Genomic DNA, 17,061 nt, shown 5'->3' on the forward strand with positions numbered 1-17,061 from the left:
AGTACATACATACATACATATAAAAATGTTAGGAAGGGTCTTCAACGCCAAAAAGTCAGCGTGAGTTGTAGTTGTCCAAGGCCCTTTATAATTTGATTTATTTAAAACTTAATAAACTTTAGCGTTTATACGCTTGGAACGGTCATCGATTCAGTAAAATTTTAATTTTATGTATCTACTTAAATGTTTACATACACATATGATTGATTTTCACACTTTACAACTGCTAGTTATTGCTTAATTTTTCAATTTTCATGAGCCGACCACTCAAAACAACAAGAATTATCAATATATTACCGCTTATTAGCTCAACGTTGCTGTTGCATTTGCAAGAGCACACGCCCATTTTCTATAATCAAACCTACAGTCCCTCGTTGCAAACTCTCCATTTATACGCGCATTTGTGTAGAAGCACGCGCTGTAAGTAATATATTTAATATATTCAATTCCATCATAAAAACGGCTCACATCGTTTTCAGCTCTCTAAAATCTCTATCAATTAAAATTTCTTCAAATTTAACAAATAAATTCTCTGATCTCCTCAACGTCCGATATGAATGTCCCATGAAACCCGCGCGCTGCGTTTTAGTACGTTGCATGTTTTTTTTTTTTTTTTTTTTTTACCACCTGGGTTTGATTGCTTTGAACCACCACTGCTGATAGCCATCGTTCACATCACAATGGGCCAAGAACAGTTGCTGTGTTGTCGGATGTACCGCCACGCATTTTTTGTGCGTGCGATGCAGCAAGTGTTTCGTGTTTTCATCATAATTCCACGGTCCATCCACTGTACCCAAACGACATACAGCCAATTTAATGCCCTGACGATCGGCCTCCACACAACGCTCGCCCACACCCAATTGCCCGGCGGCATTCAAACGTATCAGCTGATTGTTACCCCCACCATGGCAGTGCGTGAGTCCCATTATAGCCGGCGGCTGATGGCCCATTGAATCTAGACAGCCATCTGTAGCCACGGAACGCAATTCGCCCCAATGTAAGTTGGCTGGCAGTGCTGGGAATTTGTCATACACATCGTAGGCAATGTTGTCCATAAACCACTGGAAAGATTTACAATTCAAGCGCTTTTTCAGCGCCAACTGCTCGCTAATATCGCCCATATCGAGGTAGCGCGCCAGCGGTTCTCTGGTATAGAAATATTCTTTATGCGTATCATCGAACCATGTCTCAATGACACGTTTGTAATTGATTGTAATTAAGGGTCCCTTCTTGGCTTGCGCCAGCTTGCCGAAATTGTATGGCATGAAACCGCGATAAACGTGACCTACACGCGAACACGGCACCCATTCAATGCTGCCGCCACACTGCCATATCTTGAAGCTCAACTCGAAGTTTTCGCCACCCCACACCAATAGACCGGGATCATATGCGCCCAATTCCAGAAAGTATTCTCGATTAATGGCAAACAGCCCACCGGCGTGTGTAGGGCTGCGGTATGGCTCGGAGTTGTGTGCACGACGGCGTTGCTCGCGTTTAGGCACCTCGTTCTCTTTGTACAGCATTCCCCATTCAAATATGCCACGAAAATGCGCATCGCTGCCATATACCGGGCGATATTCAAAAGTTTTATGATCAATGCCATCAATAATGGGCACCGTCATAACGGTGCGATCACGGTAGATGGGCGCCAAGAGCGGTGGCAACCAATTTGTATTCACCTCACAGTGCGCATCGAGGAAAACAATGACTTCGCCTGTAGGTGAAACAAAAGAAGCGAATGTTGTAAAAAAGTTGAAAATAGCAGACAAAAAAAAAGTATTGCATTACCGCTCGCTTCCTGTGCACCTCTAGAGCGTGTACGGATGAGACCTTCGCGTTCGCTATTACGTATCAGTTTTACTAAGCCATGGAATTGTTGAATGTATGTATCCAATTTCTCACGCAAGTCCTGCTTGTCCGAATAATCGTCCACCAAAATAATTTCATGCAACATATGTTTTGGCGAACGATCAATCACCGAATGCACTGTGCGCATAAGCACCGAGAATCCTTCGTTGTGGAAAACAATAATGACGCTGGTTTTGGGTAAATCGTACGGATAGTCCCAATGCTTGCACTCATCCAAACGGGTATCGCGCACAGAACGATGCATTGATAACTCGTCGGAGCACGCAATATTCATGCCATACTCCATTTCCGACTCATCTGCGCGATTTTTCTTATCGGCCGAGAGTTGATATGCTTCGCCATTCTCGCCTGGTCCGGAGCGCTCTTCTACATTTTTCGGCTCGAAATTTCCAAGTCCTGAAAGTAGTCAAAGTATGGTTTTTTTTAAATACAAAAAATAGGATTAAAAAAAATTTGGTTTTCGTATAGGTCAAATTGAGGTATTATCAATAAAAATTACGCATAAAATGTTCCTGATACAGGGTTTGATTAAAAAGTAATGAGCCTGGCGTAGCCCGCGCGGAGCATCTGCCCAGCGATCAATCGAATCGACTGGTGGGGGGAAATTATCGTTGGACCTTCCCCTTCCACTAGAAACAGTTCGCTGGCCACAGCAGTGCAGTCAACATCGCTCCGCGCGTGAAAGCTGTTTTAAAAGTGTGTTAGGATTTTGCAGTGGCGAATATGCAGCGATCATTGGAGCAACGTTACTCGAATCAAAACAAAACGAGTACCGAAAGCATTGGGCTACTCAAGGAGGCTAACGGGGACCAATCTCTGTCCAGTGCCCAGGTAAAACGGTGGCAGAAGTCGTTCAAGGAAGGCCGGAAGGACGTCGAAGAGGAACAGCGATCTGGAAGACCTTCGACGACGCAAACAAACACTGTAAACGCGGCATTTTACAAAGAAGTGCTCCATCGGCTGAAAAGCCGCGTCGCCCGGGTTCGGCCCGACTTCGTCAACAATTGGAACCTTCATCACGACAATGCGCCGGCGCACACCGCCTTCCTCCTTCCTCTGCACCTCTGCATTGGCCAAGATGGGGGTTCCGGTGCTTCCCCACCCTCCCTACAGCCCAGACCTGTCCCCTCCGGACTTCTTCTTGTTCCCGCGCCTGAAAAGAAAGCTGAAGGGGAGGCGTTTCGACTCCATCGAGGCGATCCAAAAAACTGTGACAGCCGAATTGAACGCGATTCCGGCGGGTGAGTTTAAAAAATGTTTTCTGCAGTGGAAGGACCGCTACCAGCGGTGTATTGACGCTCAAGGGTCCTATTTTGAAGAATATTAGTTGTATAAGCCAAATCCAACCCTGTATTACAGCGCACAGCCTCGGCATCGACGGTCGCTCCCACGACTGTTGGGTCTACGTAACCGGAACGACCCGGCTTTATACCCGGCCAAGGACTGTCACTTCAGCAGCATTCCCCGTACATGTATGAGGAATTTCTATGCTGCTACAACAACAACCATTATAATAATAAATATCTGGGCACAGCGGGAGTAGAATATGTCACCAAATATGTCAACTTAACGCTCGGCCCCTAATTTTACTTGAAATGAAGAAACCGAGAATATGGTTTAGCTACTGAAGCCTGGAAGCCCCAGGTGAGAAACAGTCTTATCTCCCTCTCTCTCTCAAGCTCTCCCAAGGTTCGCGTTGTTGTTGTTTTATCATCATTAGGCTCAGTAACTTTATACGTAACCTTGCCAAAAGCATTTGACACAATTATTCACCCAACAGACGGCAAATAATTTTTGCGGTCGGCAGTCATCAGTAATTTTTAGAAAATTTTTTAGCAAATTTTTATTCACAAAACGACAGTTGTTTTTGTAGCAGCATGCTGCTGAATGTACTATGAAGGCATTCGGCATCTAAACTTTAAAATTTACTGCAATGTGGCGTTCAACGATTCAAAGTCCCCACTTAATTGCGAGCTTATTTGTTCAGCCTGTCTTATTGTACATATCTGCCAAATTTTGTCAAGGCAATAACTAAAATAAACTTTCCAATTTCAATTTATTTATTTAGCATTTAAATAAATGTGATGTTGCTATGAATAATACAGTTTAATTAAACTATAATTTTTGTTGTTGTTTTGTCAAAAGTTCACAGACATATAAATATTAATTCCTTTGCACCTCCTTTATGGTCTATTCTACCTTTATTTCTTTAGAAGTGTTGCTGATGATCTACTAGATCTTCCCCTAGAAAAGGGGAAGAAAAAAATACCTTCACCCAGAGAAGTAAAAAAACAAAAACACATAATATACGGCATTTCACTGCCGCTCTTCTAGTCAACGCATACACTCGTCAAAATCCATTGTTTTACAATAAAAAAAAAAACAAAAAAACGAAATGGGACGAATATATTCACTAATATTTAAGTTATCATTCAAGTTGCTATTCATATTAAATATGCAATTGTACAATTTGTTTAACTCATGCCTTAAAATCAGACGGAGCATTGTCTTACCAATATATTTGCATTTCACAAATACTCACACCTCATTACACTAAATATTTACATTTCAAAATGTCACTCTGAATGTTGTAGAGAGCACAATAAATGTGAAGGTAAATTTTTCAACTTGGTTACATTTTGGCGCCGCACACTCTCTCTTGTCAGTGACATTTTGATGCCATTAAAATATTAATTAAAAGGCAATTCTTAAGTATGAAGGTATTTCATATTTCATTATCGGCTCCAAATAACTATTTGAACTGCAATCATTAACAGCTTAAAAATAACAAATGGTATGTAACTTTTTTTATACACAAATGCACAGTCGGATTAGAAGCGTTTTTAGTCTGAGCATCTAGTAGTATAAAACAAGCGCTCAATTGACAAAAAAAACTCAATATCTTAAAAACCACAATTGATTAGGGTTTTCTCTTTCATCTTATTGTATCAGATTAGAGAGATGTTTGTGTATGCAATACCAAGGTCGAAGTCTGTCAATGAACTTTAAGAAATGCCGGCTATGATAAAGCAGTTAAAATCTACTTACAAAATAAATATGCAAAGAAATTAGTTTTTATTTGATGCGTATGAGTGGACATACCTTCGACCAGCTTTGGCACCTCACGTGGCCTTCCCTCCAATCTCTGGTGATGAAATCGAGAAAATTTGCTGTGGTAGCTGTTTAGTCCACGCTTGGTGTCGTTCCATGTGACCAGCAGATATATAAGCGGTATTATAATGCAGCAGCAAAAGGCTATGCGGCACAGGCGCCCACCACGTACATTGCTAACACGCATTTTTGATGAAAATTCAAAATTTTTTAATACGGTATTAAATTCGGTGATATTAAACAATTGCACTGGTAGCCGACATTCGAATATGTCGACGTGTCGCAAACACGGCTCAAGCTGCCTACGAATTACGACCAAGCTGATGCCAAGAAAACCAGTAACAAAACACAACCTGAGTATACCAATTGAGTGAGAAGATTGTAGCGTCACCTTCGATTAAATGCAGTTAAGGCTGATCTTATACACTTATACTAAAACGTTGTGGCTAAAAAATTTATTTCATTAACAATTTCATTGGTACAATTTTTCTAATAAACATACACACAGCTGAATGGAAGCTAGTAATTTTTCTAAATACACCTTTTGCTGCTCCTCTGACAAAGCTGCCGGACTAAAGAAATGTATTTGCAAATGAAAGAATAAGGCGTGGTGAAAAAAATTGAAAAGAAGGAATTTACAACAGCTGACCAAGCGATTTGTTGTGCAATATTTATAACATTAATTTCAGCATAAAGGAAATGGACATGGCACGTCGGATTTTTGGGGACTTAGGTATACCTAGAACTCTCGGTAAAGAGCATATAAAAGTAAGAAGGTATAATTCCTAACTATAATTCCGCTAAAAAAATTTGACCAGAAATATTCGCCACCTAAAAACCAATTAGAGTTTAACCTGATTCCTAATCATTTTTATTGGTAATTTCATAGCCGAGTTTTGTTAACGAATGAACGTCTGCTTTTCTCTGGTTTGACTGGGAAGCATAGTTAAACTAGCACTGAAAAACTGTCTGCTAAGGCACAAAAATTGTTAGCTCATGAGGCAGTTATTCTTGAGTATCCATCAAAATAAAATACATCTCCCTAACTCAAGCTGACCCTATAAAACATTTGTCTTCCCATGCAGAGATATTCGTATGTTGTTTGGACACCTCTTATTTTGATTTTTGAATCTATTCATGATTTTCTGATGATGTCAACACCCTATGCCTATGTTTTAACTTGTTGGCCGTTACATTGGAGCAATGGGTAAGATGGATATGGATTGGAGCAATAGATAAGATCTATCTAAAATTCAAACTATCTGGTGCAATACATCATACGCTCCTATCGTTCATACCAAGGCGAATCCATTAAAGTAGCTCAGCTGATTTGTTTTGTTTTCTTTCGTCGTGGGCATTAGGATGCCAGAATGAAATGAAATAATGAAAACCCTTTCCACTTGTACTATCGTCGTACTCTTGTAACTCCAACTGCATATCGGCTGTTCCTATGTCGGCTGTTCGCCTTTTTCTTTTCTTTTTTTATTATTTTTTTTTTTTTTCGTGACGTTATAATGTAGAAAACGTTGTTATTTGTCTCCCTTCACCATTAGTGAATGTACCCGGGCTTATACTCCACATATCACTTTTCTTACGATTATTTACAACACTCTCTGGTGAACAGGTTATAATTTTTTGTTAAAGATCATAGTATCGGTCTCAAGATATTTATTGATACTTGTAACTAATGCAAAGCGACTACATACTCCTTTTAATTCAACATAAAAAGCTAAATTTTGTGAAACTCAAAACGAATGACGTCGGCATATCTGTCAAATTCGCTCGGAGCCGAATAACGGTATGCTAAGTAGTACACCTCTAAAAATTGTTTCACCATGGAACGGTATTACACTTTCATTAACAAGACTCCCATGGTGAATTCCATGATTCAAATATAAATAATAATTGAATCATGTGTGAATGTCATCTGCATATAGAAGAAGAAAACGTAATTACATTCAAACTTACAAAACGCGCCTAATGGCAGTTTAAGAATTGTAAATAAAGATGCGTAAAGGCGCGCATCTTCCGCGCACTTCCCGGGTCAATGAAAAAATAATAGAATACTACTTGAAATTCGGACAGGAACGGGATCTGGAAAAATATATGCGCCTTTATTCGCCATGCGAACATCATAGTGATAGCAGAAGCCGCAGCACAACAACCGTCAGCAGTTGTCACAGTGAAGATGAAGGACGCGTATTCAGACGAATGTTTAATCAAGATACGGAGTCCACAACCGAAAGCGATTCCGAAACAAAAGAATTTATTGTTCCAATTGAAATGCAAACTGAAAAAATTAGCGAAAAACGCATGAAACCCAATGAAGTGAGTTGAACTTAAATAAAAATATGATTGTTTTAACTGTTATTTGTCATCTAGTGCACATCATCTGCCCCTGACTTGCACACCCCACCACCAACTAGCCATAAAAGTGCGCACACAAAACAAACTCAGACACCTGACTCGGTAGCAAAGTCACACAGACGGCTCGAATGGGATTCATTAGGGGATGTGGGCTATAAAAAATCTAAATCAACCAGCAACATAAGCATTTTGGAACGGTCTGTATTAAAAGAATATTTTCAAGAAATTTCATGCATTAGCGGCTCGAAAAAAGGTGTCAACATTACTGATGAAGGAATCAGAAAACCTAAGCAAGATAAACAACAAAAAACACACAAATCAGAGAAGTCAACGGAAAAACAAGCATCTATCCAAAGCACACCACCTCTAGCGTCTAGCACAATGATGGATACTAAGAGTTGTGACAATAGTGCCAAGACAGGATCACGACACAAACTCGTGTGCAAAAGCACTTCAATGTCACTCCAAAAGAGATGCGATCAATATGCGCAAACCTCAGTGCAAAAGGTCCCGCAGTTAACCTCAAAAGAAGTACAAGTAACTCTTTCGTCTACTGCATCTGGCACATCTTCAAACGCTGCTGGCACCGCAACGCCCAGTAGCTTCGATTACTATTCCTCCCGATCAGCACATTCCACAACAGACGGTGAAGTTGCTGTTCAAAAAGTCTTATTACATAGCGAACCTAAGAAGTGCACGAAAGCCAAGGAGCAGCCAAAGTATGTGCATCCCTTCATTGCAGGAATTCATGAAATGCTGGCGTCCAATAAAGTGTATGGCTCAAGAAAGAACAGCAATTCGATAAATGCTGAAGCAACGAGCCTACAACAAATACACGACACCATAAAAGAAGTATTTAGCGAGAATAAGGAAAATACCACAGCTTCTTCTTCGTTGTTAAGCTCACCCCAGTTAGATTTGGGTATACAACTGCTTTGTTCGCTGATAGATGCTCGCAGCTTAAATCAGCGGCAAAAGAAAAAACTTGTGCGTGATATCGTAAAACGTATATCAACTCTCAATATAGATACGGATAATGGCAAAGGTATAACCGCTCCAGGCAGTTGCGTTGCATCAACGCAATCAAATGCAAGTGAGTCTCGTAATGCGTGCGAACAAAATATGGAGGCAACACTCAAATCAGCTTCTACTGTTACGATTGCGCGGACAGCAAAAACTTCAGCAGATATGAGCGGTTTAGGGCGTGATCAGGCTTCTGATACAAGTAGCGACGAGGTTGGCGAAAAACTTGTTCATGTAGATGGTATACATTTTGAAGAATAATATACACTTTTATTTATATTAATTACATGCCATATTTTTTAAAGTTATTAAGAAACCATCACCGCCAACAACCTCCGCCAAAGCATTGGAAAAACTTGCTAAAGAAAGAACCAAGGATGTACAAATGCAAGCAAAGCCTGTGCGCGTGCGCGCAGGATCGGACGATAAAAATGAAAATGTGCCAAAACTGACAGATATTGTAGCTAATAACATAAATAAAAACTTAGACAAATCAGAAAAACATAAAAACCCGCAGACAGGTGAGCAGTTTACGTTGGATAACCACTCAGACAAGAACTCGTCGGCATCTAAAACTAGCACAACAACATCCAAAGATATTACAACACAAAAGGCGCTTCTTAACAGGGAAAGTGTGGGCGCGTCAGACACAGATATGGACGAAATAGCGCATTCGACAATGCGCGAATGGCTGAATCCCATGACACAGTCTGAAATTGAATACGAAGAAAAAAAGTTGGAATTTGCACGCAATGCCGCTAAGAGAGACAAAATAATGAAATGCTTGGATACCGATAAAATGGATTCCGAACGAAGAACCCAATTGAAGTGGATACAATCGGAAATTGAACGACTGGAAACTTTGCGTTGTCTATTGTCCAAATCGAATAGGGAGCAGAGTCATGAAGTGGAAAGTACGCATTTGGAAAAGAATGGCACAACTGCACAAAAAGTAGATAAACTGTACGACACGGTCTTTTCGGACCAACAGTCATCATCCGCGACAACCACCGCACCTAGCAGTGGTGATAAACAACCGATGCAGGAAATCGAAGTGATAATTGAAGAATCAAACGAAGATGTAATGGAATTAGATGAGAAATTAAAACGTTCAAAACAACGGAGGCGTGAAACCCAAATCGTTTATGATAAGCCCGCAGAGGCGACAAATATTTATGACAATTTAGTGGCTGGTAAAGCACGTTTTCGTACTATGAAAGAAACAGTTACCACTAACGAAGAACAAATTTTGCCACCCGCAGCTGATGCGTCTAATATGCCAACACCATCGGCATCACCACCGAAACAACTATCCACTGCCAAACCGCGCCAGCAGCAGCGTTCCAAAATTGATACACCCTCCGGTGACAGTAATGACGGCGAGAGTGTTGGCTCGTTTGCACAGCAACGCAAGCGCGAATTTTTAGAGCAATACCGCATTAAGAAACGCATTCATTACGAGTCGCTGCTACATCAACAACAACAATTGCTAATTCAACAGCAACAGCAGATTATTCAAGAATTGCAGCAACGCTGCAATGTAATTTCACATAGCACTACAAATGCGCCAGTTGGCCACTATTCAATGCCACATAACACACACAATGCCTACTGTAGGTGTGTCTCAGATCAGCGCCCATATCACCAAGCATACTGCCAACAGCAGCGCAATAACATGGGCAGAAGACAACCACAAACGAATTTTACAAGACCACAACATACACAACCGCACTGCCCACCATGTCCGCCGTGTCCACCACGCACACAAACTCACCAGAGCGGTGCAGTCAACTATGCTCAAAAAACACAAACCATTCACAGCGAACAATCAACCTCGTCCATATTTTGCATTTCTTCGGAAGTCTCAATACCAATGGGCACAACCAGCACCTCAAGTTCAACAACCACAACTACACATCAGTACGATGACGTGGCTGCTGTAGGCGCGGGTATTGCAGGAGTTGGCATACAAACTGGAGCCTCTTTACGTCGTACACAACCGGTGTTCGGTAGACGTTTGCACTATGACTACAACCAATCGATGAATGCACGAAACTGGGCTACCTATGATCCACAACCGGCTTGTTCGGGTCAATCGATTAGTGTGCAGGTAAAACCGAAAGCCATAGCTTATGTTATACAATTCGACAAGAAAACAACAACGTCCACTACTACCACAATAAACACGGTCACGTCCACATCGAACACCAACTCCGATTCGAAACCGAGTGACGAGCGCAATGAGTTGAGGGATGACGAACGGCAGCCATGCGCACTGCAAGATTACTTAGAACGTGCCAATCCGAAATTCGTTGCTCAAACAAAGGAACGCAAAGCCATACTTAATCAGATACAAGCGCTGCGCCTAGAACGGGAGAGAGAATTAAGAGATATTGTGGAGAATGCAAGTGAAAATTCGTTGGACACAAGATTGCAACGTCTACCACCGCCCGCTACAAGTAAGCTTCTTCTCCACCTTACTTATATACTCTTTTGTGCTATTATTAATAATTCTTTTTCTTAATCCATGTTTAGAACGTTTACGCATTTTCGCCACTAAAGAAATGAAGGCGATGACACAGCGACATTGCAAAAATTTGCCTGAGGTCGTGAAGCAGCAAGAACGTGCACGCGAAGAACGGCGCCGGCATGGAAATCGGTTAATCAGAGATATTTTCAATCAGGTGTGTTGTACTTAGAGTCATGGAGAAACGATTTTTAGAGGGGTACTACGTAGCAGACCGTTATTCGGCTCTGAGCGAATTTGACGGATATGCAGACGGCATGCGTTTTGTGTTTCATAAAATTTAGCTCTAGCTTAGTGAAACACAACATGAATGACGCAGAATCCAAAGTTCCCCTCAAAAAAATTTTTTTTCACCATACCTTACGAGCAAGCCTGATGTCTATCATCCTTGTTTACACTTATACCAAGGCGCATGAATTAAAGGTGGTGGCACTAGATCAACGACAATGTTCTGTGCGTTTGATTGTCAAAGCAAAGTATTAAGAAACTAGAAAATGAATAAAAAATTCGCCTTGTTTCATTCTGAGCTGACAGCCACATGGACACGGCGAAAGAAAAAAAGTCCGTGTAACGTAGTACACATAACAGAAGTGAAACTTTCAAGGCAGACAAAAAAAGAGAGAGAGACCCGAGGGAGAATGAGAGAGAGAGAAAGAGAGAAAGAATATATATCTATATAAATTCAGAACATTTGCAGAGAATACAAATAGACAAAATTTACAAAAGGCGGGGAAGGGTCGACCGGTGTAGGTAAACGCCGGACACAAACGGTGGCAACAACGCGCACTGCTCAGAGCGTTTATCACCCGCACAAACGCAGCGATTCCAGGGCCGCAGCAATGGCGCAAATTACCGGAATGGATAGCACTTTATAGTACGCACAAGCACTAGCCAGGAAACGGTAATAAGCGCCAAAAAATAAAAGTAAATAAAACGCCAAAAAAATTGGGACCAAAAAACGCCCCAAACAGTAGGGACCAAGGAAATATAACACCAAAAATATATTTCCTACAAGTTTGCACCAACAAACAAGCGCTAAAAAGTAGGCAGTGTTTTTTCTCACTAGAAATTAGCAACCACAAGGAAAAATAGCCTAAAGTGTATCTATGATATATATAAGATATAGCTCTCTCTCTCTTTTCTCTACGTTATATCTTTTCTCTCGCTCGCGGAACGAAAATGACCAAAACGTTGCATGGCCTTGAAATTTTACTCGCCATTCTCGCTCGTCCATCGACGCCTAAGAAGATTCACTTCAAAAACAAATCAGCTGATTTACCAACACCACCTTTAATAGATTCGCCTTAAGTTATACTATGTGTTTTTTTTTAGATATTTGAAATATTAATCTGTTTTTTTTTGCAGCGTTTACAGCGACGTGCGCGCACTGGGAAGTTATCGTTAAACCACAGTAAAACAGTCATTTAAAGGAAGTAACCAAACTATGAACGAATGTTGAATAGGAGGAGCACCTTGTTTTTTTGCAGACAATATATTTCTTTAGTGAATTTAATTTTTAGTAAATAAAGCAAAAATGAAATATAGCTAAATGTGTTGAACGTTAAAGAAAGAAAGAAAGAAAAGTGTGGTGTAATTTTAAAGTAACTTTAAGGAAAATTAGTTAAAATTTTACGCAATTCACACAATAAGTATAAAAGTGGTCCAAAATTTCTGCACAAATAGCTGCATATATTTTCCTAACATATAAAGCAAACTGTAAAGCTGATATTTTTTTTTATTATACCGATGGCTCTTTACTCGAAGAATCACGGTCTTATGCTGTTAAAGAAAAACGGATGGACAATCGAAACAATCCATCAAGCTCTTCTTCCACAAAACGCTATTATCATATTCTCGTGTAACTTGAGTGTGTTAAAATCGCTAATAAATAGAAACAGTGAAACGCACCGATATGTAATGGGAAGAACTAATGGACAGAACCAAATCAAAGTAGTGTGGATACCAGATCATATGGGAATAAGAGGCAATGAGCTAGCGGACAAATCTGCGAAATAAACGTTTAACATCCCACTCGTAGCGGAGACTCCTTGCTTAACCACTGTCTTGACAAACTTCCATTGATCGTATCTCAGAACATGAAGAGATTGCTTGTGGGAAACGTCAACCTGTTTCTTAAGGACCCACAACTTCAGCTGCGAACGACCAAACTACCACAAAGATCTCTCACGCGCAAAATGCATCGCAATAGCCAGAATAAGAGTAGGTATAACAAAATTCATATCTGACTACAGCCGTGTAACTCCACGAGAATGCAGGCGGTGTAATACCCTTCTTAGCATAGAACACATTCTAACGAACTACCCCATCTCGAGCTACAGCAGCAATCTAACTACAATTGTGGATTGCAAACAAGGAAGGTATGATGAAGATACTAAGCGACGCCTTCAAAAAACACAATCTACTGCATGAAAACTGAACACGCTTGCCTGGCAAAACTGCAGAGCCCCCATAATATATATACTATTTTATAAATTAATTTTTGAAGTATAAATTTAATAATAATAATAATAGCTGCTGAAATCTATGGAATGAGGGCGTGCAGCAAAGCTATGAACGATGAATGTGTCATAGTGGAGTTGCCCCAAAAAAGTTTCCCAAACTATTGAGCAGTTTTTTTTTTGTTATTAGTAATTACTTTATTTTATTATTTATATTACCTTTTGGTTATACGTTTATTGCAAGTTTTAATTACATACCATATAATGAATTAATTTAACCATTTATCTCGGTTTACAGGGAAGCCAACAACATTATAATATATTTTGTTTTTTTAACATTTCATTAAATTACATAATTTGACTTTAACTATAGAACTTTACTGCCCACTCAAAAAAGTGCATCATCATAAAAATCAACACAAGCATTTTACCCAATTATCCCAATTAACATTCATCCTTTACAAAGCTTCACATTACTTGCTTATTTCACTTGCAAAATTAAACAAAAAGAAACAATTCGATTTCAACGGTCAACAAATGTGCAATCTGTCAGAAAAAGTGCGTTAAGGGTTATTAAAGGCGACAAAGACTGTCTCTTTTCATTGAAATGCACCAATCAATAAATATTTTTTTTTTGTCTTCAAAAGTGATTCTTACTTTGAGTTACAAATTTTGGAGAAAAAATAGGCATTACGTGATTGCTACCGTCATTATCTTACAGTGAAAAATAATCGCCCAGGAATAGTCAATTATAAAAAGTCTCAAATCCATTGATCATGGAATAACATCACTTGCGCGAAACAGCTGTTCGTAGGATATTTTGCACTACGCACAAAACGAACGAATTCAATAATTTTTATATTACAAAAATTGTGTTTTGACCTTTAAGGAAAATACTGATACCTCATTCAAATATTAGTTCAGAAGAACAAAAAATATGTAACGGAGTTCTTTGAAAAGGTAAGTAGGTAGTTTTTATCTCTCAAAATCCTGTATAAGACCTTGTCGGGTATGCATTTACTTATAGTACATGAGAGTTAAATTTGCATGAACCAGCGGTCAAGTCTACTACCTACCTACCTAAATGTAACCCCTTGCAGTGCCATTTAGCTCGACGAAACTCGGCCGCCCAAGTGTTACGCGGCAACTCGTGGTAAACAGATCAGACTGATGACAGATGATCTATTCACGAGCCTGGCTCGTCAAATATTTGTACCAAAATTTTCATCAGCATTCAGCCTCGTTAAAGCACGGCAAGGAGTTAACAATCAAGGTTTCTTGGTTTCCAATTCAATAGCATCAAAGCGAGAAGAGTTTATTTATATATTAACTGGCGCTACATAATTTGCTGATATCAGCATATGAGGCCAGAGAAGCTTACGGTCAAAGTTAAACAAAAACAGAGAGAGCAAGTTTGTTCTTCAAATTGAATAAATGAAGATTTTTTGCTATTGTAGCCATACGCATCACAAAACACGTTTCTTCAACATATTCAAAACAAAGTAGCGCAAGCGCAATTGGTTTAAGAGATGTTGAAAGACGTGGAAAAACTTTCCTTTACTACCACGATATATTTGAATGGGGGGCGGAGAGGGAGGGGGCGTGGCACCACCCACCACGCCCATTAGAAAGAGCAAGGTTACACCATTATAACTGTGAAAGTCCCAACCTCCTAGTGTCCCTATAGAACTCCCAGGAGACGATTAAAAATTAGGTTTTTTCCGACCGCATTTGCAGTTTGTACTGAAATACAGTTGAAGAGAAGAGTATACAGCAGTCGTCAACCCAGCAAGCATTTAACTTAGGTTTTATATTTCATAGCACTTATGAAAACGTTGTTTTATCGTAAAAGTTATGAGTGCCGATGGCGAAAATTTAGGTCAAAAAATGTTCGATTTTGCATGATTTCACTATTTATAAAATGTGTTTTTTGTAAACATATGGGTTTTTGTAATATACATGTATATTTGAAATCAAAAAAGCGGCGCAGGCGAAAATTTGGAATACAAATCGCGCGATTTTTATTCCAAATTTTCAGTATTTGTAAAAATATTTGTTTTTGTAATATATATGTATATTTGAAATCAAAAAAGCGCCCCTATAAATAATAAAAATAATAATGAAAGAATTGTTCCCTTTTGGTTGACTTTGTTCTTCTCTCTCTCATCGTTCGTTTGACAGTTCGCTCCTCAAATTTATTCTGCGCGGTATTACAAACGGTTAGAAGAACATTAGTAATAATAGAATTTTAATAGAATTTGGACTATTATTTAGTAAAAATAGCTTTAAATCGAATCTTAATGTAATAAAGAATCTTTATAATATAAGTGATTTTGATACTTTTCTGTGTTTGTATTTAAGTGAAATAAGCCTCTGTAATGGGGCATTTTTTCAAGCTTATGAAAAAAAGATGCATTTTTAACGTTAAATATTGCTATTAATTCTTAATTTTAATTTATAAAAAGAATATAAATCAAAAGGCTGATATAGTGACTACATTTGCGTGTTATAATTTTTAAATTCGGTCCACGCACTTAGACATTATAACCAAATATATCGTGGTAGAAAAGTAAAGCTCAGCCAAAGACGTAGTTGGAATTATGCAGCCATTGAATAAGTGAAAGTGAAATTGTGTATGGCGTGCCACAGGTTGATGAGCGGTAATCCAGTAATAGCAATTTCGAGGCAATAGTTTCGTCAGCGTGTTTTTTCACACTGTTATTGTTGCCAAAACAGCATGATGTGAAAAACCTTAAGGGGTTATATACAGTTAGAATTATCAAAAAATCGATTTTTTTTGTTTTTTTCTTAATGTACATATGTATATTTAAAAATATACACAGAAAATTTAATATCGTTCCGGTGAATATTTTCTAAGTTACACGCAAATTCAATAGTGCTTTTCAAACATTAAACCCGTTTTTTTCAAAATGGTGCTTTCAAAGTCGGTGACCAACATTACTCGAAAACGGCTAAACCGACTAGTCTGAAATTTTAACACGAGCTTCTTAAATATATTTTTTAGTAATTAATCGAAGATTTTTTCTCACCGATAAATATTTTTTTTTATAAACAAATTAAAGCCGCAATTTTGGTCAAAAATCGATTCTTTGTTTTTGGGAAACCGCCATTTGGTAAAAAAAATTTATTTTGCATATTTCTTCGATTAATTACCAGATTTAATATTACTTTAACAAAATCGGTTTGCTTTTTTAATTAGATAGAGGATCCAGTTCAGAGATATACCTTCATAGTAGTCACCGCAAAACGTCTTTTTTGAGGGGAGCTTCCGCAGATCAACTGTAGCTCCTTTCCAAATAAATATTTTTGCTAATACTAAGTCTTAGTCCGCGGATCAGCTGTAGCTTGCTTCCAAATAAATATTTTTACTACTCCTAAGTCTTAAAATACAGTTAAAAGATAACTTAATATGTGTACAAATTTTTAGATCAATTAATTTAAAAATTTTCTAAAAAATTCTAGAAAATTCGCTTTTTTCGGCCTTCTAACTGTATATAACCCCTTAAAATAAGTAATTGGCATGTACACTTAGGTTAGGTGTTTGGCCGAGCTTCTCCTATTTGTGGCGTGCGTCTTGCTCGTGTTTCACAAATGGAGGGATCTACAGTTTTAAGTCGAATCCGAACGGCAAATGGTTTTTACGAGGAGCTTTTTCATGGCAGAACTACGCCCGAAGGTTTGCCA

The 17,061-nt window shown here is 38.9% G+C and overlaps 2 protein-coding genes across 4 annotated transcripts; one reads left to right on the top strand and one right to left on the bottom strand.

The window, feature by feature from the left end:
• Window positions 1-5,539, bottom strand: LOC128857202 (N-acetylgalactosaminyltransferase 7). Of its 3 annotated transcripts, XM_054092845.1 has the most exons (4): window positions 5,483-5,539; window positions 4,972-5,426; window positions 1,789-2,265; window positions 1-1,714 (listed from the first exon to the last, which is right to left on the bottom strand). In XM_054092845.1, the coding sequence occupies exons 2-4, from the start codon at window positions 5,165-5,167 to the stop codon at window positions 621-623; spliced, it is 1,767 nt and encodes a 588-aa protein (XP_053948820.1). In that variant the 5' UTR covers window positions 5,168-5,426; window positions 5,483-5,539; the 3' UTR covers window positions 1-620. The 3 variants fall into 3 exon arrangements, with proteins under 3 accessions (XP_053948820.1, XP_053948819.1, XP_053948821.1); XM_054092844.1 differs by having other exon boundaries at window positions 4,972-5,531; XM_054092846.1 differs by lacking the exons at window positions 4,972-5,426; window positions 5,483-5,539 and adding an exon at window positions 3,612-3,783.
• A 1,391-nt stretch (window positions 5,540-6,930) lies between these two features.
• LOC128857203 (centrosome-associated protein Alms1a-like) lies at window positions 6,931-12,499 on the top strand. Its single transcript, XM_054092847.1, has 5 exons — window positions 6,931-7,308; window positions 7,363-8,611; window positions 8,676-10,829; window positions 10,906-11,054; window positions 12,263-12,499. The coding sequence occupies exons 1-5, from the start codon at window positions 6,988-6,990 to the stop codon at window positions 12,323-12,325; spliced, it is 3,936 nt and encodes a 1,311-aa protein (XP_053948822.1). The 5' UTR covers window positions 6,931-6,987; the 3' UTR covers window positions 12,326-12,499.
• Window positions 12,500-17,061: the final 4,562 nt, after the last annotated feature.

This window comes from Anastrepha ludens, chromosome 3, assembly GCF_028408465.1.
Source record: "Anastrepha ludens isolate Willacy chromosome 3, idAnaLude1.1, whole genome shotgun sequence".
Taxonomy (NCBI): Eukaryota; Metazoa; Arthropoda; class Insecta; order Diptera; family Tephritidae; genus Anastrepha; species Anastrepha ludens.